The sequence below is a fragment of the Alosa pseudoharengus genome, unplaced genomic scaffold (assembly GCF_046254945.1).
Source record: "Alosa pseudoharengus isolate Yale_2024_CS ecotype anadromous, Long Island Sound unplaced genomic scaffold, YU_APseudo_1.1 YU_APseudo_1.1_scf_5, whole genome shotgun sequence".
In the NCBI taxonomy this organism is placed as follows: Eukaryota; Metazoa; Chordata; class Actinopteri; order Clupeiformes; family Clupeidae; genus Alosa; species Alosa pseudoharengus.
In genome coordinates, this window is record NW_027468837.1 from 33,340,550 (window position 1) to 33,367,523 (window position 26,974).

The 26,974-nt window shown below is 44.3% G+C and overlaps 1 protein-coding gene across 2 annotated transcripts; it reads right to left on the reverse strand.

Annotated features, from left to right (window-relative positions):
* Positions 1 to 2,064: 2,064 nt before the first annotated feature.
* LOC143104369 (carbohydrate sulfotransferase 11-like) lies at positions 2,065 to 23,455 on the reverse strand. 2 transcript variants are annotated; one of them, XM_076268418.1, is made up of 3 exons: positions 22,391 to 23,455; positions 7,711 to 7,790; positions 2,065 to 4,104 (listed from the first exon to the last, which is right to left on the reverse strand). In XM_076268418.1, exons 1-3 carry the CDS (start codon positions 22,557 to 22,559, stop codon positions 3,247 to 3,249), a joined length of 1,107 nt encoding a protein of 368 aa, XP_076124533.1. In that variant the 5' UTR covers positions 22,560 to 23,455; the 3' UTR covers positions 2,065 to 3,246. The 2 variants fall into 2 exon arrangements, with proteins under 2 accessions (XP_076124533.1, XP_076124532.1); XM_076268417.1 differs by having other exon boundaries at positions 7,711 to 7,793.
* Between the last annotated feature and the right edge of the window lie 3,519 nt (positions 23,456 to 26,974).

Sequence of the window (26,974 nt, forward strand, 5' to 3'; positions counted from 1 at the left end):
CAATATATACTCTCTCGAGATGTTGTGCAGGCTATAGATAAGCTTGGTGTATCAAGTCCACTGCCTAGTGTAAGGTGTTAGCACATACTCTCTACGGCTAGATATTGTACAGCAATGCTAACGCCGTAGTAGTCCAGTCGAGAATTTGTGAAAATCGCAACCAAGGTTTGTTGTAAATGCTTACGGTGTCAATGCACAGTATTGAAGCAATAATAGTGTATGTTTTGGTCAATAGTGTGTGAGCACGTGTCTATCTACTGCTTTAAAATGTCAACCATAGACATAGTCTATAATCAGAGTATACTATTTTAATTTCAAGCAAGCAAGTATTTTTCTAGAACATAGAAAGCCAGAATATTTTTGATAGTCCGCCATCCAGTCATGTAAGCTTTTCTTTCTTGTATCCTGTGGTTTCTGATGTCATTAAGTTGACTGTAATAAGATTATGCACTATACTGCCAAAGTATTGAACCATGGCCTATGGAAATGTTTAGATATTGGGGGAGAGTTCAATATATTCAAGATAAAGCTTTTTAAACATTCAAGTCATATAATTTTACTGTATGTTGCAAAATAGTGCATGTTCTCTCGGAAAAACATACTTATATGCAATTCCATTTGCACTGGGTTTGATTCTAATAATGCCTATACTGTCACTCAACTAGCTATGTCTCTATCAAACAAAGCTGGCTGCAAACACTTACTATTCAAAGACTTGGAGCATGCAAAGCTTCACTTGCTGCACTGTACTGCATTCTGTGCTGTGGGACTGACAATAAATGTGCCAGTTGTGCTGTAGTGGTTGTTCTCCAGCCCCATAGGAAGAAGGTCTTATCTTATCTCCATGGCATTTCCTGTATTCAAAGTGAGCCTGATGCATGCTGGGCAGGATGAGAATAGAAATAGATGGATGCTTCTTTCAGAAGGGATTCTTTCTCTCTGGAACATGTAAGGGCAATCCACACACACACACACACACACACACACACACACCAGGGTTCCCACAGGCAATTTCTGGAATATCATTGAATTTTAGAGTCTATGCCAGACATGCCAGAAAGTCAGGGAATTTGATCATTTTTGAGGCAAAGTCGTGGAATATCAGGGAATTGTGTTGTAGCAGTTTAAAATTGACTTGCCAAAATACATTAATACATATGTATTTTCACACTGAATTTGTGTATATCTGCTTATTAGCTTTACTGCTGGCTTGAGTAGCCCAACTGTGTTTATTTCATGCCCATTTATTCATCGCCCGCTCTAAAAAAGTAAAAGATTCTTTACCGCTACGTGGGTGCTCTGAAATCATTGGTCGGTATAACGTTACAGTATACATTATATAGTAAGTCATGGAAATTCAGGTTTTTTGTCAGGGAAAATCATGGAAAAGTCATGGGATTTTACATTTGACTTAGAGTGGGAAGCCTGTCACACACACACACACACACACACACATATGCTTACACTCACTGCAGTGCAATTATTTCAACAGTGACTATAGAAAGAGCACGTGTTACAACTGCACCCATTTCTCAAGAGGCAGTGGGGACACGTGTCATAGAGGGCAAGACCACAAAAGTACAGTTAACGGCCTGGAGTTCAAGGCCCGGCGTTCTTCATCACCATGATTTATTGATGGAGAGTCAGGGCGCAGAACCACCATCTGGTGCGAGGCAGGGTGATGGACAGGAGCTGTGACCTTGAACTAACCTGTGGTGGGGGCTCTACGTGCTGCCATGTACAGCGCAACCCGTGACCTTTGAACTGTACACAACACACAACATGAGCGATGGGAACCATGCAAGTGTGAAGGGCTCTTGTGTTTCAAAGGGCTTTAGCCTCTCACAAGAACAGCCTGACATATGTGCACACAGAACCACCACACACACACACACACACACACACACTCACCACACGTTGTAGTTGACTAATTTTTGTGCTTGCTTCTGCTTTCAAACCACACTGTGTTCACAAGTGGTGTGATACAAAAACCACCCCTAAGATTGCACCCCCAACCCTCACAGGCCCGTCTCAAAGGGGCAGGAAGAAGATACCACCAAAGTGTTCTGTTGAAAGTTTATTTCAGCTGTGTAAGAGAGAAGAATTCATTTGAGTGAGGTCTTTAGTCTGCATGTGGCTTTGAGAAAGCTTTGGCTGACTTGTCCCTGTCCGAACCTCTGACAAATAAATAAATTGTTACCTCGCAAGACAACAATGTCACATACAGTACTGTGGAGTGTGGATGTTGGGTCCAGAAACAAACAAACAAACATGGCTGCCACGTCAATGCCAAAAGTCCCTCAAAAAACATATCCCGCAACACGTGAAGCAGCACGTGAGGAGTCTGCAAGGAGGAGACACTGATAAGACGAGAGAAGGCACTATGTGGTGATCCACCAAGACACACTCACACGACACCGCCACAAGGTCACAGAGAGACACTGACATCCTCCTTTCACTTTCACAGTATGTTGGACAGGGTTCATGACGGGGGGGGGGGGGCGGGTGGTTGAGTCTGGCGCGGCGAGCACAGCTCTGAGTTGCCAAAATCAAAGTACTGTGAGTCTTTTTTTGTTTTTGTTTTTTTACAGGCACTTTCTTGTTCAGGCTCCATGCCCCACTGGGCACATGGGACGCTTCAAACGGACGGAAGCTTCCTGAACTTCTTTTGGCTCTGAGTGAAGCCACAGTACAGGCAGTCCCTCAGGTCTGACGTGGCAATATGTCCACATATGTCCAGGAGGCGACAGGCAGTCTGGTTAAGTATGTGTGAATGACTGTGAGAAAACAGAAGGTAAACTACAATATTCAAATGTCCCTATACCCATGACGGTAATTTACAAATCTACTGTATCATATAAATGCATTCCCCTCATATCTGACAATCTGACAATCATCTCACCTTAAGAGTCCTCAGTAAGAACAACATCAGCATCATTTCAGTTGGCTTGCAACACTTCCTTTTATAAAATCTATAAATTACATTTATCAATAGAAATTGATAAAAACAAAAAAAAAGACTTTTCACTGGAGTGGAGACAAAGTGCTTTCTGACATTCGTAGATGCTCTCCAAGTTCAAGTTCAAAACGAGTTGAAAACGAGGTGAAAAATCCAATATATTAATCCATCTGTAAGGGATCTCTGTTCAGATAGCAGTACAGGAGAGATATGTTTGTGAGATGGGCATTGAGACACTGTGACCCACCCCCCTGCTGCCCTCCCATAGTCCTCTCTTCCCTCTGTCCTCATCTGACCTTTAGGTAGCTGGGCATGGTGTAGTTGAAGAGCAGGAAGTCCATGCGGTAGAGGTTGTACAGCTTGCGCTGGAAGACGGGGCTGATGTCTTTGAAGTAGCTGGCGGCCAGCTCTCCCGTGGTGCGCGTGCTCTTGCCCGAGGCCGGGAAGTGGACCTCGCCGTCGGCCCCGGCCAACTTGAGCACGTAGGAGGCGTCCTCCTCCAAGGTCTCGTACTTGCCCACCACGTCATAGTGGATGAGGCACGGGTGGCAGAGCGAGTGCACGCGCTCCCAGTGCTCGTTGAAGGGCTCCTCGCGCTGCGTGGCCGGGTCCACCAGGTAGCGCACGAACTCGCCGAACGAGACGTCGTCGCCGCGCTCCAGCGCCTCGGGCCGCGCGTCGGGCCGCTGTCGCCGCACGATCTTGGTGCCGTAGCGCTTGTGGAAGGCCGTGTTGTAGCTGCGCGTGAACTTGTTGCGGTAGGCCGACACCAGGCGCTCGAAGGGCTCGCGCACGAACAGGAACTTGAGGTAGCCGCGCAGGCGCTGGTTGATCTCGGCCGTGGAGTACTCGGAGAGCGTCCGCAGGTTGCCCGGCACGTGGGCCTCGTGCGCGGGGATCTGGAGCGGCTGGCGCCGCTCGCGCTCGGCGCCCGCGCCACCGGTCAGCACCATCAGCACGCGCTTCCAGTTGGTGCACGCCACCTTGGGCACGTAGCAGTAGAGCAGGCCGTGCTGGTCGTCCACGATCACGTGCTTCAGGTCCTCGGGGATGAGCACGCGGCGCTTGCGCGTGTACGAGCGACACGCCTCCTCCAGCAGCTCGCGCCGGCCCTGGTGCATCACCTGCAAAGGTGACAGCTCCATCTGCAGTGACAAAGACAAAGGGGGGTTAACACTCCTCTCCTAAAACATTAGACTGTAAAATGAAGGAGAGAGAAGAAAATGTGCTGACTAGATCATTGATTGGAACATTTACTTTTAAACAACAGCCTGATGGTGTTGATTAAAAGTGTTGATTAAAATAAAGTCCTCTGCAATGTCTGCAGCAAGGAATTTGCATATCACCGGAGTTCATCAACTCTAAAGTCGCACATCAATGCAAAGAAATAGTGTTGACATTGAGGGAAGCATTTATTTTCATTTCCCCTAGGTTATATCTGTGGCCTGAAATACCTTGTATGTGAAAAACAACTTCTTCCGAAAGCACTTTTGAATTTATTTCCTCAGCATATTAGGTCATATTATAGATTATTATAGCCATTATTAAAATAATAATAAAAGAGTTTTTGAACTTTAATGTCACTAATACTAATTATTCAATGATTTATTTGAATTTAAAAATTTAAAATACTTTCTCAGCAAAAATTATATATGCGATTAATTTAGATTAATTAATCACAGAGAATGTCATTAATTAGATTAATTTTTTAAATCGATTGACAGCCCTAGTATTCAAACATGACTAAAATGGGCACAAGGCAAATCTGAATCCGCAGGTTTAAAGGAAAGAAAAGGAAAGTCGAAAGTCATCGAGGGAGAAAGGAGGAGAGAGGGGAGTATGAGGTGGAGTTGGGGAAAAGGAGGAAGGTGGAAACAGAGAAAGAAAGAGAGAGAGAAAAAGATACCCTGCAAAAATGATGCAAGATAAAAAGTGATTTGAAAATGAGCAGATAGGTCTACTGAACACATGTTGTTGGTTATCAAACCACAGGCCGTTCTTGTTAGCCAGAGCATAATTACCAAAGTAGTTTGCCAAAAGAAGCCTACCCAGCACTCGTTCCATGTGCCAAAGCAAATATAACACAGATTTTTCACCTTTAAACCAGAGCTTTGCCTTCAGTGGTGCTTCTCTTTCAATCAAGCCTGAAATCCTGAGACTTAAGCTGATGGCATCTTAAATCACTGCCATGGGGACTGGCCTATGGCCCATATGCTGAGTGGAACTGTTGCTGGAGAGCAGTGAAGGTCACACTCTCGCACATCAAGACATGATCACAGAGCTGAGCACAGGGTCTTAGGTGCCATTTGCCACAGCATTACCGAATACTCTAAGTAACTTTAGTTGTGTATTGCTGTCAGAAGTTATTTGTACTGAGGAAGGAGATAGAGTACATGCATGCATGCACACATGTCCGTTTTAACAATTTAAATTATTCACTTACATGTAATTTGTTCAATATAAAGTACAAGAATGGATCTGGGATATTACCAGTAATGCCTTAGAGCTGTGACTTTGCCAAGACAACAACAGCCATAGCTCAATTAAATGTCAAATCCTTTTTTCCTTTGAGATCTTGTTTTCCCTTCCTGAATATTTTAAAAGGGACTCCATCGTGCCAAACAAATGTTTTTCTTTTCCCGAAAGACAATAGCTCAAGTCTATTTTCTTTGCTTTGCAAGGGGGTATGGATCAGTGGGGAACGACTTTGGCATCCAGGGCAGGTCACCGCGTCCCAGATACATTTTACTCCCAGAACCATAATTCTACGCAGCACAAACTGCTAACAGTTTGGTGCTTTGGCAATCTGACCTCATGGCCGTCCATGATGTTTTAAAAGTGGATCTCAGTGTGCAGACTTCCTACCTTTCTGTCCCTACCTGGCCCAATAAAAGGCTGGAAACTGTGGAAAAACCCCTGTGTAACTGAAATGCCACTGAAAGTAAAAGAGACAGAAGAGTGCAACTGGAGCTAGAAGAAAAACAGGTGCCGACTTCTAACAGAGAGAGAGCGAGGTGAAAAGAAAAGAGATCAGAGAAAGAAAGAAAGGAGAGACTGTGGAAGGTATGAATGAAGCGTTAGGAGCTCCAGCAGGATATTTATGTGTGTGGAGTCACCTGTGTGCATAATTACAGGTCTAAATGTGAACCCACCAGGTCAGACTAGCGACTGACAGGAGCCTTTATACAGAGGAGAGCACTTACAGAGACGGCTCACTCCCAAACGAACAAGTCTGCCTTTATCTACTGCTCAACATCATGCTAGTAGTGGCATATTACAAAGGTTGGCTTTTCAGCATGGTACAAAATGAGAAATGCAGGGATGTGTCACTGAACAGATAAATATGGGCTACTTGGCCCACTTCCATGCAGGAGAGAAGGCTTGAACACGGAAGATGCTCTGCTGTCTAGCTTCTTTTATGATGGTTCTACTAGTTCAATTCTACTAGTTCAATTCAATTACTGTAAATGAAATGCAGTTGATTCTACTAGCATCAAGATGAGTACATACTGTAATTGCTAGTGTAATTGGGTATATAGCAATGATAATGTGAACTATCCTTGATCCGCTGTGATAATGAAATAAATTTCACAGAAACAGACAGAAACACACACAGGCATATACTTGCAAGAATGCCCGTGCACACACACACACACACACACACACACACACACACACACACACACACACACACACACACACACACACACACACACACACACACACACACACGGGCACACACACACAGACACACACACACACACACACACACACAGTCACACACACACACACAGTCACACACACACACACAGTCACACTCACACAGACATACCACAAAGACACTATAAAAAATCTTCAAGGCACTGACAAAAGACAGCGTCGCCACGCAAACCAAGACCGGCGACTGGTAGCAACAGGAAATGGTGTAAATGCCTTTGATTTATGGTGGTAGATTGGCTTCAGACCCATCTGACCTGGAAACAGTCTGGACAAGAGAAAGTGTCCATCTGTTTTAAATCACCAGCTGAACACACACACACACACACACACACACACACTGCCTCACTTAAGCCCTGGCACATGCCACATAGTGACTCATCTCTGGCACACTGGCCCTGACGTGATAAAGCAGCTAATGCTACAGCTCCACCACTGGACCAGCAGCCAGCAGCCACTTAGACCTCCAAACACACGTCTGGGACCAGTACTTTGCAGTTGCATGAACTATTACAATTGACTGGGCACAAGCCTAGACCGGTTCTCTTGGGAGCAGGCATGTTCTATTTGATATTCTGTTTCTGCCTCCTTGGTTCTCATATGTTGGCTCCAGCACCCATGCATATCACACATCCACATCAACATGAAGATGACCTACTGTAACATCAGCCACTGCTTGGGGAAACAGGAAAATTACCCAAAAAGCTATTTATGTGATAGTTTCGGCTTTGAGTATGGCAGCCATGTTTCTGCTGCAGCTCCAGTAGATGAGATGAGAGGGTGAGGCGTACGTGGGTATGTGGGTACTCACACATGGCATTCACAGGTGGGCACACCGACACAGGGCAATTCGGTGCAAAACTGTCACATCCATAATGCCAACACAATGCCATGGCATTTAGTTGGCGTTATGGACGTGACAGATTTGCTTGGAATTGCCCCACACAGGCACTAACTCATGCACACATGGGTACACACACACACAGGAGGGCAATTACACTTCCGCACATGGGCAGTCAGATGTGGGCACTTACCGGGTCAGTGTCGTAGAGCGTTTGCAGCGGGCTCCTCCTAGACTTGGCCAGAGTTCTGGTCTGGTCACTACCCTGTGCTGCTGCTGAGACAGAGAGAAGACAGAGTTAGCACAAATGCACACACACACTAGAGCTGCCACTAATGACTATTTTATATTGAATAGCATATTGACTAATTTGTCAATTAATCGATTAACAAATGTTGTATCAAATGTATTGATGTCGACAAATTATCAGCGTCAACTTTGTGTATTATGACAATCACACACACACACACACACACACACACACACACTCACGTCTGACCAAGTGAGTGTTATGTCTGTCTATTTATCTATCTATCTATTCTATCTTTCTATTCTATCTATCTCTCTATTATATCTATCTATCTATCTATCTATCTATCTATCTATTTTTACACTGTGTTGGCGGAGTAGAAACCAGGGTTTGTGGATGGCTACCCACAGATCTACCCCCATGTACCACACACACAGACTTAACGCACACAGTCATACACGTGCTTACTGCTTACACACACACACACGCACGCACACACACACACACACACACACACACACACACACACACACACGCACACTTTCATCACATCACATGCCAGAGTGGATCAGATTGTCCGTGTGGGGACAAGGGACCGGTCCTTTAGGTTCAGCTCTGTAATCTACTCAGCCACTGATTCATTCACAAGTTCCTTTCTATCAAACGAAGACCTTCTTCCGGCTGGTCCACCGTAATGTAACATAATAATAGGTAATAAATAGTCATTACACTGAAGTAGCATTTCAGACTATAAGTTGATAAATTGATTAAAGGAGGAGGGGGACCACATCCCATTTCTCTCTATTCGCTTTTAGCTCTAAACCTTATTCTCTAAACTCACACAGACCTGATAGCTGTTTCCATCTGATACTATTTTGAGCTTCATTTCGGACACAAGTAGGAGCAGAAAAGCTATTCTTCAAAGACCTCGCAAAAGTAGCCTGAAAATGAGAAACAATATGCACCGACTCCATAAATCCACCACCGAGGAAGTTGGTCTAAGAAAACAAGACTTTCCTCCTCACCACCAGCAGTGACTAAGTCCCACTAATAAAGCCTCTGGGGGCTATTTGAGGTGTACCATCACAGGAGGAGTTCCATCATCACGCGGTGGACAACCCCCATAACTCTGTGCCACTAAATCTGGAGAGGCCAGGCCATAAAACCACTACAAGGTACTGAAGGAGATACGTAGCTAGCCGCCTCTGGCGTCATATCTTAGTCATCCTCCGGCAGTCTGGAGGACGTACTGACGTTAAGCCTCCGGCGCCCCTGTGGTTTGAAAACTAATCCCTGCCACAGGCCATGAGCAGCGGATGGCCGGCAGCAAAATTACAGGTCTGTGTGTAAATATGGCCATAGTCCTGTAATTTGAAATGGGTCACCTCAGAAAGGCTTTCAAGTTGAACCTGCCCTCAGGGTAAGACATCAATTACTGGCTCAGGGGCTTCTGTCCAGTGCACATGGCACAGAAAGATGAGTTGCCGGTGCCCCATCTAACTGAAGAGAAACTAGAGGTACCACAATTGGTAGCTTTTGAACATTTGCATATGAACTCTGACATGGTCGTTGAACATAATGGTAGAAATGCAGCTCACACTTTACTCAGACGGCCTCTTATAGACTGATCTGATGCTCAGATTATAAACAAATGAACTGTTGACACTGTATTGTCAAGGTTAAGGGTTGGGTTTGGTTATACAACATTTTCAACTTTAGAAATCATTGTGATGGTTAAATGATCTGTTGTGGCCAAAATGGCAGCTTTCCCTGCTCCCCCTACCGTCTCCTAATTCTCTGGACATACACACGCCTCCTCAAGCATCGGTTAGCCATGCCGGCTAGTCGTAAGAACAAGCAGCGATGGCTTCATTTTTTAGATGTTCATCATGCCAGAGCCAGCGAAAAGACCAAAGAAAAGGTTGTGAAATATGCACCCTAAAGCTGTAGGGGGAGCTCCGTAGAGAAAAATGTGACAACAAAAGTGAGAAATCGCGAAGAAGTGACTAAAGTTACAGAGCGGGCCTTTAAGGTGATGATCAGTAATTGCAGCAAAAACTATTTAAAAGACTTGGATATAAACCATCATAAAGTCTCTGTAGGTGGAATACCCAAGTAAAGTTTGAAATGTGTGCATACTAGGCAGTGATAGTATATTTTTTACTACCATATTTCTCTTGAGACTCAATCAGGACGATGCAAGTCAGTATCCAGGCTTTGTGTCACCCCATCATGGGTTTCACCAGATTCTCAATATTCTCTTCTAACTTCTCTGACTAACAGAGACCATATTTAAAGTTACACACAAAGAAGGAGTGACCTCTAGGTCCAACCCAGTTTGAATATGCAATAGAAAGGGAGGATGAGGATTAGGCCTTCATCAGGTCTGGTCAGCTTCTATTATCTTTTAATTAAAACTACCCCCTTTCCTGGGAAGTCCTTCAGAGGCTTGGACACATGCTGTTCTACAAACATTCACACCTTGGTGATGGGCAAAAGGCATAAACAATGGATACACTGCATACAGACCAAAGACACACACACAGGGTACACATGGGTACACAATCACAAATGACCATAAGAACTATACAGTCTTCAAGTCATAAAGACTTGAATCATTAAACCATTCACATAAAATATGAATACAAAATATTCCCTTCAGCAGTATTGCCTGTTGGTCTTTGTGCCTTCTCAGAGAAGGCAGGACTCTGTGTTGGTCTGGCTGCATTGGAATGTTGACTCGTGTGTGGCACCCCCTGACTCAGTGTCTACATTCCACTCAACATTTAAGAGCGGGCTGTCCTCTGTCTGAGTCCAACTTTCGCTTTCCCTCAGAAGGTTTATGAGAAACAGACTCTCTGAATGTCCATGACTGAGGTTGGGTGGTTAATATGTGTGTGTGTGTGTGTGTGTGTGTGTGTGTGTGTGTGTGTGTGTGTGTGTGTGGTGTGTGTGTGTGTGTGTGGTGTGTGTGTGTGTGTGTGTGTGTGGTGTGTGTGTGTGTGTGTGTGTGTGTGTGCGCTGGGCGGGAGGCAGCTTTTACCCATCATCCTGGGGTGGACGTGGGAGACAGAGGAAAAGTCATTAGCCACACAGATGACATTACGCACTGTGTTGAGACAACCCCTGAGGTCAAGGCAAAGTGCTGCAACTTTACTCTGTGTGTATACTGTAATCCTGCTATAAACTCACAGTCATGCGCTTCCTCATCTCCTCCGACACCTCACTGCATCTGTTTTCCATCTATTGAACCCCCCACCCATGACCTCTCGACCCGCTGGCAAAACTTAGAGAGGGACAGAGAGAGAAAGAGAGAGATTATATTTTTTCCACACTTTTTTCAGGGGGTAAAGGTAGACAGGAACAGGGAAGGTTAGGCAGTTTAAAAAAAAACAGTGTGTCCCTGGTGGGAAAAGAGAAAAAACCTTGCATAAAACAGTCAACTCCTTTGTGCGGCGTCTGAAAGAGAGGCTCAAGTCCTCCAGAGCAAATCCAAACAGAGGAGGGTCTCCCAGCAGCGGGCTAGCCAGCTCACCTTACACCCAAGGGACACAGCCTCACATCCCCCATTAGCCCCTCACTGCAGGCCAGCAAAGCTGTTCCGACGTTTGCCATGTCCAGGGCAAACACTACAGGAACATTTTTAATTTCTGTCATTACAGTTAACTACCAACGGCAAAGAACACAGGTGACTCCTTGTTATATGGTAAGGGATCTGTAGTAACAGTTGTGATCTCCTGGCAAATCCTTGTATGTGTATGCTGGCTCTTATTCTTAAAGAGGGAAAAAATCACACTGACCACTGATCTGTACTTCATTAGTGTCATACAGCATGAACTGCCTGGGTTTGATCTGGACATGGAGAAGGAGATGTTTTAATAGGCCTGCTTACGGTCTTAAACAGCCTTCCCCAGCCCACCACCACCAAAGCAGCTCAACAGAGGAATATGACGATATGCCACTTTGATAACATCTGATGACGAAGCGCTGAGAGACTGATGAGAGACTGCCCGGGAGAGCAGACAGAGACATTCATTCATACCCTGAGTCATCCCTCCAGGAGGGAGCTAGTCTTCAGGTCAGGTCAGAGCGTCTCATCTTTCAGGCGGTCTAATGAAGCCTCGCATTCCGCACATTCCACCCTTTCTCTTTGTTTTACTTTTCAACCAACCGAGTCTAATCACGGGCCACACTGACCAGTTCACAGGCCTCTCACCTGGTCCAGGACACAGGATTAGAATGAAGTGTTTTCAATCACCTGATATTACCTGCCACTATTGGTGGTCATATAGCACTCTCCTGGACTCTGTTTCAAGGATATGTAGGTCATGGGAAAAGTGGCTCATTTGGGAGAAGAACATTTTCATTATAGCGAATTACTTAGGAAACCAGGTGGGGCTTAAAAAGGTGCCTCTTGATTGTGGGCTCTGACATCTAAATTGACTTCTTTCTTCACCAAGTCATTTGGTAAAGCAAATACAACAACAAATTCTATGACCATTATGACTTTTTTTTTTCAAATCAGTTTCTGGGTCACCCAAGCACATTTTAAACTCCCTGGAATGCAACTGACATCTGTTTTCCCAGTCAACTCTGGACAATAGCCCTGAACAAAATGTATACGCACATATGGGACACAGTCAGGCTCTGACACACACACACACACACACACACACACACACACAAGACACAACATATACATTCGCTTCCTCCCTGAGAGGACTGGAATTTCACATGGAAAAATGGAGCAGGAGAACTCCTCAGTCTGAGCCGCAGGGCCTCTGGGCCAGGCCAGGCCAAATGGCATACACACACACACACACACTGTCTGTCAGAGGTATATCATAAGCCCAAGGAAGTTGTAGATTGCAGTGATTTTAGAACAACTAATATATTTAATATATAAGGGGTGTTGTAAGGCATGATGCAAAGCTAAGTGCCTAAAATCTCACTGGAGCATTTATGACATTGAAGTGCTTGCGGGGGCTTTTGCCTTTCTAAAACTGTTATCATTTTGTTATACGTACTAGTGCTGTTCCTTTGCTTTTTCTGTCAGTAAGTTTTGGAGTATACATATCTTTATTCTTTTGTAATGAATATGCTGAAGAGTAGAGGCATGCGCGATTGTGTATCGCAACTCACATATATCCCATATCACATAATAATGATCTTGGAGTTCTTATGCTATATTTACAATGTATGATTAAGGAGGAGATGATATTGAGAGGTATCTTTGAAGTAGGCCTACTTTATTTATAAATCTGAATACAAGACCACTGCACAGGATTAGACAAATTGTCCATATGACCAAATCGCTAAAAGGAGATGTGGCACAAAAACGGATATAAAGCCCTGACGACAGTCTCTCTGCTCTCTGCCTACACAGCTGATGCAACAGCTCAGCAGTTTTCTAGAGAACTGCCTCCCAGTTGCTAGTTGACAGTCTAGGCAACCACCTCAGACAGTGTTGTGTTGGCCGGCTGTGGTTCCGCCTTAGAGATCTTTTGATTTAGTATACTGTACATTCTGCTTTCAAACTTGGCACAGTCTACAGTAGACCTATACTTGATCTGCCAATAACTCTTGGAGACTGCTCTGGGATTCCATGATTTCAATAGGCTGTAAGAGTTCATTCTCTGTGTCACCACAGTATGTGATTATATGTGATAGCTTAAAGGATGACACACTCGTACTTGTAGGCTACTACTATTTAATAGAGAGGTGTGTTGAAATACCACTAATAAATTCTAGTTGTGAAATAATCTTCTAAATGAAGCTCAAAGCTAAACACGACATGTGTCTAAGCGGCCTTAGCACTGTTCCAGAAAAGGTGCTAACTGTGTTGGATCCTAATTCTAATAGCCTTTATGTTTATCTGGTACCTCTGCCACATGACATGATTTGAAGAGGCCAGTAAGGGCCTTGCATTTCCACCTTCTCAAAGTGGAGAAAGACCATGTCCTAAAACAAATTAGCGAAATCCAAACGATGCTAGCACACATGCAGCCGTATGCAGATAACACATGCGGATGCTAGCACACATGCTTCATATGGGCGCATGAAAGCTGCTCGTGCTCAGATAATGGACATCTGAACTTCATTACCAACAGTTGAATCAGCGTCATTGTGGGCTATTGATGTGCCATTCTTATCAGCATGGGCATCCTGACCAACCAATCTATTTTTTCCCAACAGTGACCAACTTGTATTGCAGCGCTGAAGAAGTCCAAGACGACCTCTGCCCCCTCCCCCTAGCATGCTCACCTGCTACACTGCACTGTTAAAGTGCCAATGTGAAGGACTCTCAATTGTAATGGGAGTTGTTCTATTTAACATGGCAAGGTGAGTAACACCTTTGGTATTTCATAATGAAATGAAAATTAATAAGCCATAACAGCATCAAATATTTACATTACAGGAGGAGAGAGAGAGAATAGAAAATAGAAAGTGTGTATGTGTGTGCCCGTTGGTGGTTGTAGGCCTACATTAGTAGTTAGTTTGACCACTTCATGGCCTGTGGTGAGTTTTCCATCTCCCCCTTGTTTTCACCTTTTGTTTTCCCACTGAGGCACTTCCTTCTGGCAACATGCAGCACATTATGAGGATTGCTGCATTCGTCACATGGACAGTTGATAGGGCCACTGGTTGCAGAACTGCTCCCAGATTACTTTAAACACCAGGGACGGAATTAACCTGCCAGTATCCAATTACCCCACACGCACTGGAAATACAGTGACTTGGCATTTTATAGCCTACACCTAAGCATTCAGCAGCCACCACACTAAACATTTCCTGAGACACATCTACTACAGGGCAATTCCACAGAAAATTGACTTTTTGTCACATCCATAACGCCAGTGAAATGCCTTGGCATTTTTATGATGTGAACATTAATTTTTTGTGCATTTTCTCTCATTTACATTCTTCAGCCAAAAATAGCAAATGCTCAAATTTCATGTAATCATTCACATCATACCATACCATCACATTTTATTGGTGTTATGGATGTTACAAAAAAATTAAGTTTCCATGGAATTGCCCTACAACACGACTTGGACAACAGCTCAGCTGCTCAGTAAAGTTAGTGCTGACATGTCACACAACCTCTTGATTTGCTGCTTTAACTGTAATTCAGCCAAACCTGCTCCCCATTACTGTAAATCCTATTGTATTTATAACAACTCTTAATACCAAATGCTATATATACACTCCTCACTTAAGCTTAAGATCCTATTAGACTTGACTGCTACAGTGGTCAGAGGCATGCTAGTCAGCAGCACACGTCTATTAGCGATCACTTTTAGAGTCTGCCGTGGTGAGGTAAGCTACTGGACAGGGACACAGCAAGCAGCTGGTACCTGTGTGTGCCTTGTATCCAACACGCCTGCGTAGTTAAAATGCATGACACTTAGGAAACTATGACATTAAGCTAACTGAAAACATATGAGTTGATCTGACTTTTTACGGCCTTCCACTGTTTCTCATTTTCCTGTGGCTGTTGCATTACTGTGGGAATTTAATGATGGCAGAATCTGGCAGCTGAAATCCTTAAGATGTCCTTTTAAATACAGATGAGCAGTCAAGCCAATGAAATCTTTGGGAACGCTTGGTCAGTAGAGACATAGAGGGGAGTTAGAGTGGTCAGTGTGTGTGTGTGTGTATTTGTGAGTGTGTGTGTGTGTGTGAGTGTGTGTGTATTTGTTAGTGTGTGTGTGTGTGTGTGTGTGTGTGTGTGTGTGTGTGTGTGTATTTGTGAGTGTGTGTGCGTACGCTTCTCCGCGTCTCAGTGAAACTTGGCAGGGCTGGGCCTGAGAGTCCTCTGTGAACACTGAACCCACTCACACTGGCCTTGCTGCCACGGCGACTGCCAAGGAGGGAGGAGAGGGTGAAAGGGGGCATGCACAGGGCGAGGCACACAACGCAATGTACAGTATACAGGCTACTGTATGGCCTGCCAGTGACAGAGAGGGAGGCATATGTGTGTGTGTGTGTGTGTGTGTGTGTGTGAGAGAGAGAGATAGACACAGAGAGAGGGTGTATCTGTGTGTGTGTGTGTATGAGAGAGAGAGAGAGAAAGAGAGAGAGAGAGAAGTATGCCCATACTGGTAACTCAGAGACAAAGCAGGGATGCAGGAAGGAGCAAAGGATTTTGCAGAGCACCATCTTAGAGAGAGAGAGTGAGAGAGAGTGAGTGAGGGAGAGGAAGAGGCTTTTACAAGGCAAGAGGGAGTAATTTAATGAACGTGAGGGGAGAGTGAGATGGAAAGAGACTGATGTAGCCAAATAAGCAAAAGACGAATAAAACCCCATCTCTCTGAGAGCGGCAAGTTACAAACCTCTCAGATAATTAAATCAATTAAAACACATAGACAGACCTTTGTGCCAGCCAAACACACAACAGGACACATACAAATGCAGAACAGAGGGCTGACTATAATGGTTGTGCTTCAAAACAACCCGAGCTTAAGTTTGTTGTTTGAGTGTTTTAAACTAACTGTTGTTTAAAACACTTGCTTGCACAACATTGTTAGAAACACTTAAAACGCAGCTGTGAAATACATTAACTGATGCTCGCTAAGAAAGGCAAAGCGTTCAATGTAGTAGTCCATGCCATAGTGTAGCTGTATGGTCTAACAGCCCAGGGCCAAGCAGTTTCTGTATGGGGATCATGTGCTTTGTGCACTGTCTGGGTTTGCTGTTAGCAGCTACAAAGGTTTGGCACGTGCCAAGGTGTGGACTAGCCTACTAGATTCAGAAAAAAAAAAAAAAAACATATGACATAACACAACTGAGCTTTTATTCATTCGGGTTGTTTGCTTTAAAACACATTAGCCTTTCCTAAAGGAAACTGACAGTGGAAAAATAATAAAGACTTAAACAGTCCGGGGTGTACAGCACAGTACAGTACAGGCAGGTCTGGTGCATGGACTGTGGTCCAATCACATATCTAAACATTTATACTACAGAATGTCAAATCATTCCATGCCCCATTTAATGTTAGATGACTATGAAGGCATAAGTGTCTAGGCCAGTGGTTCCCAAACTTTTTTTCTGGGGACCCACTTTTTAAAAATCAGACTGTCGCGACCCAACTCATGACTGTGGTAGTTAACAAACTAGATCCTAACAGAAAGCTGTTAGCTTTCCAAAGCTATATAAGGTATAAGATAGGGGTATTACACAACATAAATTGTCACTAGGGCTATGCTGGCGACCCAAATAAAATCTCCCACGACCCACCTGGTGGGTCGCGACCCAGACTTTGGGAACCAATGGTCTCTAGGCAATGAGATGAAACCATGATAAGAGATGAGGCAGGGGGGGCACACAGGACCAAGGTCAAAAATACCACACAATGATAAAAGAATGATACAGTGATACATTGAGTGGGGCAGCCGTGGTCTACTGGTTAGCGCTTAGGACTTGTAACCGGAGGGTTGCCGGTTCAAACCCCGACCAGTAGGCACGGCTGAAGTGCCCTTGAGCAAGGCACCTAACCCCTCACTGCTCCCCGAGCACCGCTGTTGTTGCAGGCAGCTCACTGCGCCGGGATTAGTGTGTGCTTCACCTCACTGTGTGTACACTGTGTGCTGAGTGTGTTTCACTAATTCATGGATTGGGATAAATGCAGAGACCAAATTTCCCTCACGGGATCAAAAGAGTATACTTATACAAAATATGTTATAATCAGTTTCAATGGAGTAAACAAACCATACGTCCTTGTGGAAACAACAAAGGCAAATAAAATACATGGACAATGTCTTTCACCAAAGCATCTACTTTTTGTGTTCTCTGTGAATGGTCAAGGGAGCACAAATGGCATGTGGGCTATTTATACATTCCCCTGAGCTGAGCTAGCAGGATCTGAAGATGAAGGGTGGTGAGGGCAGAGCACAGACGTGTGGCTGTGAGAGCGGCAGGCTAAATGGCTGCACTGTGGGGATGGGAACGACTCATATAGCACACACACTATCTCTCTCTCACACACACATACACACACACACACACACTAACCTTCACATGTATTTATTATATTTAAATATAAGGTTGTGATTTTAATGCTGTTTGTCTGTTTTGTCAATGCGTTTGCTGTTTGTCACTAGGATTATTGTGCTAATTTTCACAAGGGTGTAGCCAACCCGTTAAATTAAGCCACTGATCCAGATGTTACAGACTACAAGAGTCAACCAAAGTCTTAATTCTTAGTCTTAGGAAGTAAGCAGTCCTTCAAATAGCTTGGGGTCAGATCATGAAACACAGCTGGCTACCTCAGAAAGTCAGCTCTTTGCCTACCACACTGACATTTCCCTAGACCCCCATACGGTGTCCTTCAGCTCGTTGACTCTCTCTCTCTTCACTCCTTATCCTTCCCACCAGCCTTCCCCCCCACCAACCTCATCCCACCAGCCTTCTCCCCCCCCCCAACCTCATCCCAACTGTACGGAATGGCATGGACAGGAAATGCATGAGCATAGAGGGGCTAATGTGTGCTCCCAAGGCTGCCCATGAACAGCCCTCTGTGTGGGAGACCCTCTGGGAAGGCAGCAGGGCCTCACAGCCTCCACTGCACTGCACTGCACTGCGCTCCCAACCTCAGCAGAGGAGCACAGCTGAGAGGCATGCTCTCCTCTACACTCCATCAACCCCACCTTCCCTCCATGAACCCCACCCTCCCTCCATGAACCCCACCTTCCCTCCATGAAGCCCACCTTCCCTCCACAGGGCTGGTGCAGGAGAGGCAATGCTCTGCTCTGTGGTACACTACGTGGACAGCTTCCCTTTACACAGCAGGAGAGTGCTGAGTAAGCTTCTCATAGCCGACGACAGGCGCAGGCAGCCTCCTCATTAATTACAACCACACTGGGAAAGAGGAGGCAGCCGGCCGGCTGACATTTACAATAATTAATAGATATAGAGCTATTACACAGGTACTTTAAGACAGATTGAGCATGCAATATTTGACCTTGCTTATCTGACTATATATAGTAGACTAGGACAGGCAATGCAGTACACACAATGTTTATTTAGTAAGTGTGGGTTCATGTACAATATAAAACACAGAGAGAAACTACCGGTACTTGATCTCAATCTGAAGTACAAACATGTTTGTATCGGTGTTACTGTGAAGGGTGTTGAGTTTTTTTTATCCTCCTATTTAGCACATTCAGTCTGACTGTGCTGCAGTCTGTCTATGTTGCATCCAGGTCCATGGAGGACATCATTTCTGTCAGATGCATTCTCATATTAACTGACAGACTGATTGCAGAGTAGGCTCAGCTGTGACATGGCATTTGGGCCTTCCCCTATGGGTCTCCCCCATAACCCTACTCTATACCTAGGGTCTCCCCCATAACCCTACTCTATACTTAGGGTCCCCCCCATAACCCTACTCTATACCTAGGGTCTCCCCCATAACCCTACTCTATACTTAGGATCCCCCCCATAACCCTACTCTATACCTAGGGTCTCCCCCATAACCCTACTCTATACTTAGGGTCCCCCCATAACCCTACTCTATACCTAGGGTCTCCCCCATAACCCTACTCTATACCTAGGGTCTCCCCCATAACCCTACTCTATACTTAGGGTCCCCCCCATAACCCTACTCTATACCTAGGGTCTCCCCCATAACCCTACTCTATACCTAGGGTCTCCCCCATAACCCTACTCTATACCTAGGGTCTCCCCCATAACCCTACTCTATACCTAGGGTCTCCCCCATAACCCTACTCTATACTTAGGGTCTCCCCCATAACCCTACTCTATACCTAGGGTCTCCCCCATAACCCTACTCTATAGACCCTTTCAACAAGGTAAACAAAAACAATGCTTGAACATTCTATTTGGGCCCCAATCTACTTCCTCTGCATTAAGATAATATGGAATGTTAAAAAGGAAGTCTTGTGGGGCCAACTATGATGCTGATAATGGAACTCTCTTGAAAGGGTCCATACCGCTGCCAGGGGCACCTAGGGTCTCCCCCATAACCCTACTCTATACCGCTGCCAGGGGCACCTAGGGTCCCCCCCATAACCCTACTCTATACCTAGGGTCTCCCCCATAACCCTATACCGCTGCCAGGGGCACCCGAATGCTACGGACAAAAAATACAGTCTCTCTGAAATACGCAATTGGTGGAGTTCTAATATTACATTACAAAAACATCTACCACTATAAACAATTCCCTATAGAGGAAATGCAGCTGTAAGCCAAAACACAAAACTAGTGAGTTAAGGCATACTGGATGTGTTGTGTATGTGATGGCTGTAGAATTTGTAAACCATTTTGCAGTCATCACACACACACACACACACACACACACACACACACACACACACACACCCAGGGTGCAAAAGTGGTGAAATGTTAGCCTATATGCCTTATGAGCATGTTAGATGATTGGAAGATTGCACTGTTCAAGAAACGGCACCAGGCAAGGAAGGTCAGTTGCCTCTAAACTTGGCCCTTGTGTGTGTGCAGTGCATAACTATCCTTGCATGATCCAAAATTGACGTAGAGTGTAAAATCAACCGTTTCTGTGAATAATGACTAAAATGAAGCCATGACAGACTTGGCATGATCATGCACACGATATAGAGCTCAGACCAACATATGACCACAAACAATAGAATGAGACATAGAAGGTTAAAGAAATGAACTGCAATGCATTGGACATCAAAGTAAAAGTCTGTAGGGAAGGGATAGTGAAGGGCCTATGGGTGTGGAGTGTGCTCATGGGGTCTTTGGAAACCCCCTCTCCTTTTCTCCATCGACTCACTCTTTCTTTGCTCTCCTTTTCTCTCTCTCCTTCTCTCTCTCTGTAAATCTCTCTTGTTCACCTTTGAACTTCAGTGTTTCCCAGAGAATTGAATTCCATTTGTGGTGGTTGGTTTGCAGAATTACCTTGAATGCAACAGTTTTTAACAAATTAGCACAGCGTGGTTATGATGCTAACCAGATTTAAGCACAATTTAGTACAACCTGGAAAATCATTGTGTGGTGGTCAATGCTGATATTGTGGTGGGCCGCCACAAATAAGTCAATGTATAAGGGAAACACTGAACTTCCAATGCACAGCAACTGCACTGGTGTGGGCCAAAAGTAGCACAGAGCCACGACAGCATGTGAGCCTGGAGGATGTTTGCAAACGCATGGTTGGCCCCTAAAAGATATATGAACCTACAAGCTCTGCTTGACCTTTTCCACAAGCCCAGACAGAGAAGGTATGAGATGGCTCCTTTTGTGAAGCAGCATGCTTAGCTGAGGAAACAAGCCACCACTGATAACATCCATATCCTCTAGCACCATAAGTTCCCTGTACCCTTCTGAGTCAAACTGCAACTTCTTCAAATCCCCCAGGCTTCAGTTCTGTTTATCTGACGACACCATCAGCAGCTCAGTCTCAAGCTTAACAAATGTAAAATGCAATGATAATAGAATCCTGAGGGACATCTCTTGATGGACATGGATAAGATTCCAGGGATGACTTGTTGAAACTTATGCAGTTCTCTCTGTCACACCCTTTTTGGAATTGATCAATCCCTTCACTCAGTGTTGAAGAGTCATACTGTTTTGATTTTTGGTCCAAAAAAACTGATGATAAATAAATAAAGGGAAGCAAAAAATAAAACACAATAACCCGCATGCCCCCAAACCACACACTGCATCTGGAGACTACCACAGCTTACACAAGAATGTTTTCCTTTGTGCGCTTTGGGACGGGACAACAGTAGCTCCAAAACATCCGTGGCTGTCCCAGCTCTCTGGTGCCCACTCCAAGCAACCCGCCTGTGTGATTATGTGGCGGAGTTTTGGCAGAAGAAGTGCCACAACAGGCACAGGGCTGCTATGTACAAAAGCACAAACCTCTGCTCGACACAGACAGCGACTACAGGAAAGCTTCACAATTTGAGCTTGTTCAGTGTGTAATGCATGTATTGTGTCTAAAAGGTAAAGTTAAGCCATTTTCTCATAAGGCTTTGTTTCAGTGCCTATGGACCCTGAGACTCTGTTGTTGGAAGTCAGTTTAATCCCACTGCAGTTTAGTTACTTTGTCATTAAGTACTTTGTTATGCAGAAACCTCTTACATTAGACACAATGTTAAAGTGCAACAGCCACGTAAAGACATGTGTACTGCCATGCATTTGCAATACAGCAACCTTGCGAAACGTCCTGCACTCGCAGGAAGACCCTGGATTTTTGGGGGATGGGGTCAGTTGCCCACCTGAATGCAGTCATTGTAGCTACACAGAGAGACGAATACACCAGTTATTTAACGCAACACAAAAGAACAAATTGAGGTTTTCATCAGCCAGGCTTTTTCCTACATGACAAATAGCCAGGACATAAGAGAACATTGGTAAAAGAACACGTACTGCGTTAAAGTAGTGTGTAGGACATTACTATAAATATCTCGTCGAGGCAACAGTGAACCCAGTGCCGCTTCATTTGTGAAACATTACTCAAGTTAACTTTTGAATTGTAGAATAAATATTCAACACTGAATTAAAGCGGATAATGCAATTACCACAAAAGACAGTGACATTGTTGCTGGTACCCAAACCATGAGACATGCGTAATGGTGTGCGTAATAAAACAAAGCAATTATCACACAGAACTCACCTGGCTTTAGATTAATTTGGAAATAAAATATGACCATGACGAAGGATCCCAAACACATAGCCAGGACCATCCGATTCACTCTTGGTTTCCTCATTTTGAAGCCACGACTTGAAAGAGCCGACCAAAACCTCCTCAGCTCATGCGAAACGGGTACGTAAGTTGCTTTCATTACACAGCGGAACTTAGATGAACCAAAGGTATAATGTCTGGAAGCAAAATGAGACGACTTTTCTTGAAGTCGAATTTGTGTCTGTTAGTTGAGTAATTCATCATGATATCCATTCATATCCTGTTCCAGTTAAAAGTTACGGCATTGCAACCGCAGAGAAAACCGTTGAAACATCATCTTCAAGTCCCTACATGCTGAGCAGTATCGTAAACTTCAACTGGATGGGGAAGTTTGATCTAGTTACTCATATTACAACGCAGTCTTCCTTGGTTTTGAAAATTAGCATCGTTTTCTCGAGTTCCAATGCATCAGCATCCACTGAAGCCAGTACTTCATACTCTAAACAACGACGTTTATATGCACTTCGGGAGCTCTAGCCAAGTGTTTGTTTTTGCATTAACCCTTTCATGTCCGAAAAGGTGGCCCGTGGACAGCAACGCTGAAAGACTAGGCTACGTATATTGCTGGCTGAATGGTGGTGACGGTCAGCGAGAAACTCCGATGGTCAAGACCAGAACCGATCTTAGGTCTTTGCACCTTTATTTGATCAAATTGAATTGCTTACAGAGTAAATAAAGGACTTTCAATTTGACCAATTTTGACTGAGATGTTAGTTGCTGACCACAATTTACACGCTGGCAGCATGTAGTGGATACCAACGCCCCCTTCAGAGTTCGCAATTAATTGAAAGGGTTTTTCATACAGTAGACGTGATCAGACACGGATGAATAATGTATCTGCCTGGTAGTCTCTCAGAGATATTTCCAGCAAACATTCAAGCATACAGTGGTAAGCCTACATGTTCACAAGAGGTTGATAAAGGAATCACTTTTCCTGTATGAACCTTTAGGGAAATAATTGCATTAACATTGGAATAGGTAGGCTATGTATGTTGCATGATCTCACATACTCTGTAGTGTAGTTTAGCTGGCATCCATTTTCTGTCTTTTCCCAGCATGTCCAAGTAATTTCCTTAATATCCCCACTTTCATCATAAAGCTGTTTGGGTAGCACTTTAACCTAATATCCATAAAACATTATAGACTGCATGGATGAATAATTGAGTAGGCTATAGCTCTAGCCTATAGCTATTATTAAGAAAACAGCAATAAACAGCATTAGCATAATGCAAAGATGTCATTGGTGGCATTATTAAGAGGTAAAACAGCCCTTATTGATTATCAATCATGAGGCATTATAAATACTTAATATAAATACATGAATACTTTTAACACTGGTAACATTACTTAAACCCTGTGTTTGATTCTTCTCCCTCAGAAGATGGTTTGAAGCTGTATCATCGGTCTGGTGGTCATACATGAATAGGTTGGCAATTCATCTGAATTCCATCCGGGCAGTCCAGCTTTCAAGCCCTCCGGACATAGAAACAGAATACAATTTTGCGGGTGTATGGCCTTTTGCTCCTTTGTCCTCCTATTCAGAGTCTTGCCGCAGGTCACCCTACATGAAGCATAACGTGATAATATGGTCTGGCTAGAGAAGGTGGCCCATTCCTGCCCATCCTGAGTGAGTCTGTTGCAGCTACATGAGGCATGGAGGGGGAGAGTGGGAGGCCTGCCTGACAGTAATCCTGCCCACATGACTCACATCCCAGCTGGGGATGCAGGCAGCGACATGGGGGCCTGAAACTTAAAGAAAAGAGGAAGTGAGTAACCTGGAAACTCCTCACCAGCATGAACAAGCTCCAGCATGGCATTCGTACGTTATCTGGAAGATCAACGACAAGACAATGACATCTGAGTTTCTGAGGAGCACAGCATGTAATCTCATTATCGTGGGAAACAACTACAGCAGATAATACTATGAGTGGGACCAGTTCAGACTGGCTGGCCATCAAGAGGAGGACTGGTCATATTCTGAATATACAATATGACTGACCCTGACAAAAATATCTGGGACAGAAATATCTGACTCTGTTGGTGGTAGAACTTTTTTAGGAGTCTCTCTACTTTCTCACACTCCCCTGCCTAAAATATATTTTATGGCCAGACATCATAGCACAACATATATTGTACATAACAGAACGTATAACTTGGGACTATGTTACCTCGCCTGGAAGCTAACCCAAATTTACAGAGCCCATTTGGGGAAATTGAATGAATTGAATTAGAGTCTGGCTATGCCAGGAAAAATTTTACCTTTATTTTACTTCAATATCACATCAGAGCTTGTTTATGCGTATTTCCTGACTACATAAAAATATTAATTAATATTATTAATAAATAAATAATTAGTACATAATAATTACAGACAACTTACACCATAATGGCATAATATTCACACAAGACAAAACATCCAAAGCCTGGTGTCTTGGTGATGTGGGTCTTGCTGGGTCAATTGGCTGTTTCCTGATTCTGAATGAGAGATCAAGTTCTTAACAATGGTTCCTCAAAAACGTGTTCAGAAATTGGAACTTAATTAGAGCCACAAATAATAGCCATATTCCATTACCTTTCCCATGCCAAGTCCTAACCCCTTGTTCAATCTGACGAGAATGTTGCAGCTGCTCCAGGAGAACAGAGCTAATTAAGAGGACTTCCTGAGTGAACACCCTCTGCCCTGACCCGCTTCTGCACTGGACGGGCTGTTCCCCCTTCCTGACCACTCCTGGTGCCAGGCAGCCATTCCTGCTCCGTGTCTGAGCGCCTCTCCGCTGATCAAACGAGGAGGCTGCGCCTGTCTGACAAGGAACAAGGGGGGATAAACATCCCCAAGAGTGTTCTGTGTCAGAATGAGCTAATGGCTTTGCTTGCTGCCAGAAAAAGTCTGTAAAGCGATGCAAGTGTGTGTGTGTGTGTGTGTGTGTGTGTGTGTGTGTGTGTGAGTGTGTGCCAAGTCTAAACAAATGGAAACAATTGGCTTATTTGTTACATTCTCATAGGAGGTAATATAATGACTGAAAGAACAGCGTAGATTGGGGTGGGAGGTGGTAAGATGAAGTATTGACATCTTCATCAACCATCAAGGACATGGTGAATACCAAACAGAAAATAAGCCCCTATTGCAAAATTAAAATAGAGATCATTATGCCTTGAACTAAATGGCTGTTGTATGAGGGTTTGCAAGGTGATTGAGGTGATTGAACAGCTTTACTGGATTTAGTGAGACACAAGGTGACGGAAGATTATAACTGATGTCCGCACGTCCAAAGATGACAGGGTACACAAGTGTTTTCCATTCTGCTTTTATCAGTTGCAGTTGTGCAGTTATGTGTAGTAAACAATAAACAGCCTCGCTGTGTGCAGAGTTCCCCTGCAGAGGAGAATATTTGTTACTGAGAATCCTGTTCACAGGACAGGACAATGTCATAGACAGAATTGTGTGGACATATTAACCAAATCTAATCTTTACACACTAATAAGAATGAAAGTCCATGCATTGTTAATAATTGTTAGACATGTAATAATACTATATATGATATGTATTGTTGATAATAGTTTTGACATACAGTATATACTTTGCTGACTTTGGATCTAGTGTCCTAAGCAAGCTGAGGCATCTCAGCCTAGCATTCCTGAGTGATGTGCTTTGTCACTCATTAGTGCTGCTGTGTGAGAGCAGAGATCTGTCTGGCCTGCCACCAGAGAGAGGGAAGCTGGGGGGGGGGGGCAGTGGGGAGGAGAGGGACTGAGGAGCCGGGGGTCATAGACTCTTCATTCCATCGAGAGAGGAGGAGAAGGATCGAGGTGCATGTGGTTGGGGGGGGGGGGGGGGGGGATGGCTCTAAGGGGATACAAACAAATAATGACCTATTGTGATGAGATGATAATATAGTTTATTTCAATAACCCAAATGCTATCGCCTAGCATTCTGCCACTCATCTAATCTAAAAAAACAGAGTTCTTCAACTAAGCATCAGCGCAGCACTGTCTTATCTAAATGGATATAGAGACGACAGGATTGACAAAAATACTTCATAAATGTAACCTGAGAGAGGAGGCATCATGTTCACAGCCTGGTGACTTCATCCTCACCATTCCTCCTGATGTGGCTCTAGGGAGACAGGACGTTTGAAGGTGAGCGTGCGGTGGTGAAGCTGGTGGACATGGGATTGCTCAATACCTCTCCGACTCCATGCTTTGTAAAATGACTCTCTGTAAGCAATACACATAAAGTAACTACCATTTTGATTCTAAGTGGGCGAAAGTGTCCTGAGTGTTTATGTGAGTGTCTAAGACTGATTTGCTCATGATGTGCATAAAAGGGTGCGTCTAAACAATCAGGGAGAAGCTGAGACGTAGCACATTGTGCCTTGGGCCCCAACCAGCCAGCTGTTCTGATCCAGCAGACAGGAGGAGATCTCTCTCATGTGGCTCCCATAACTTGCTCTTAACATACGTCTGCCATCCTGGGCATTGGACTTCGGAGATTCATTGCAAACACATTTTCACCCA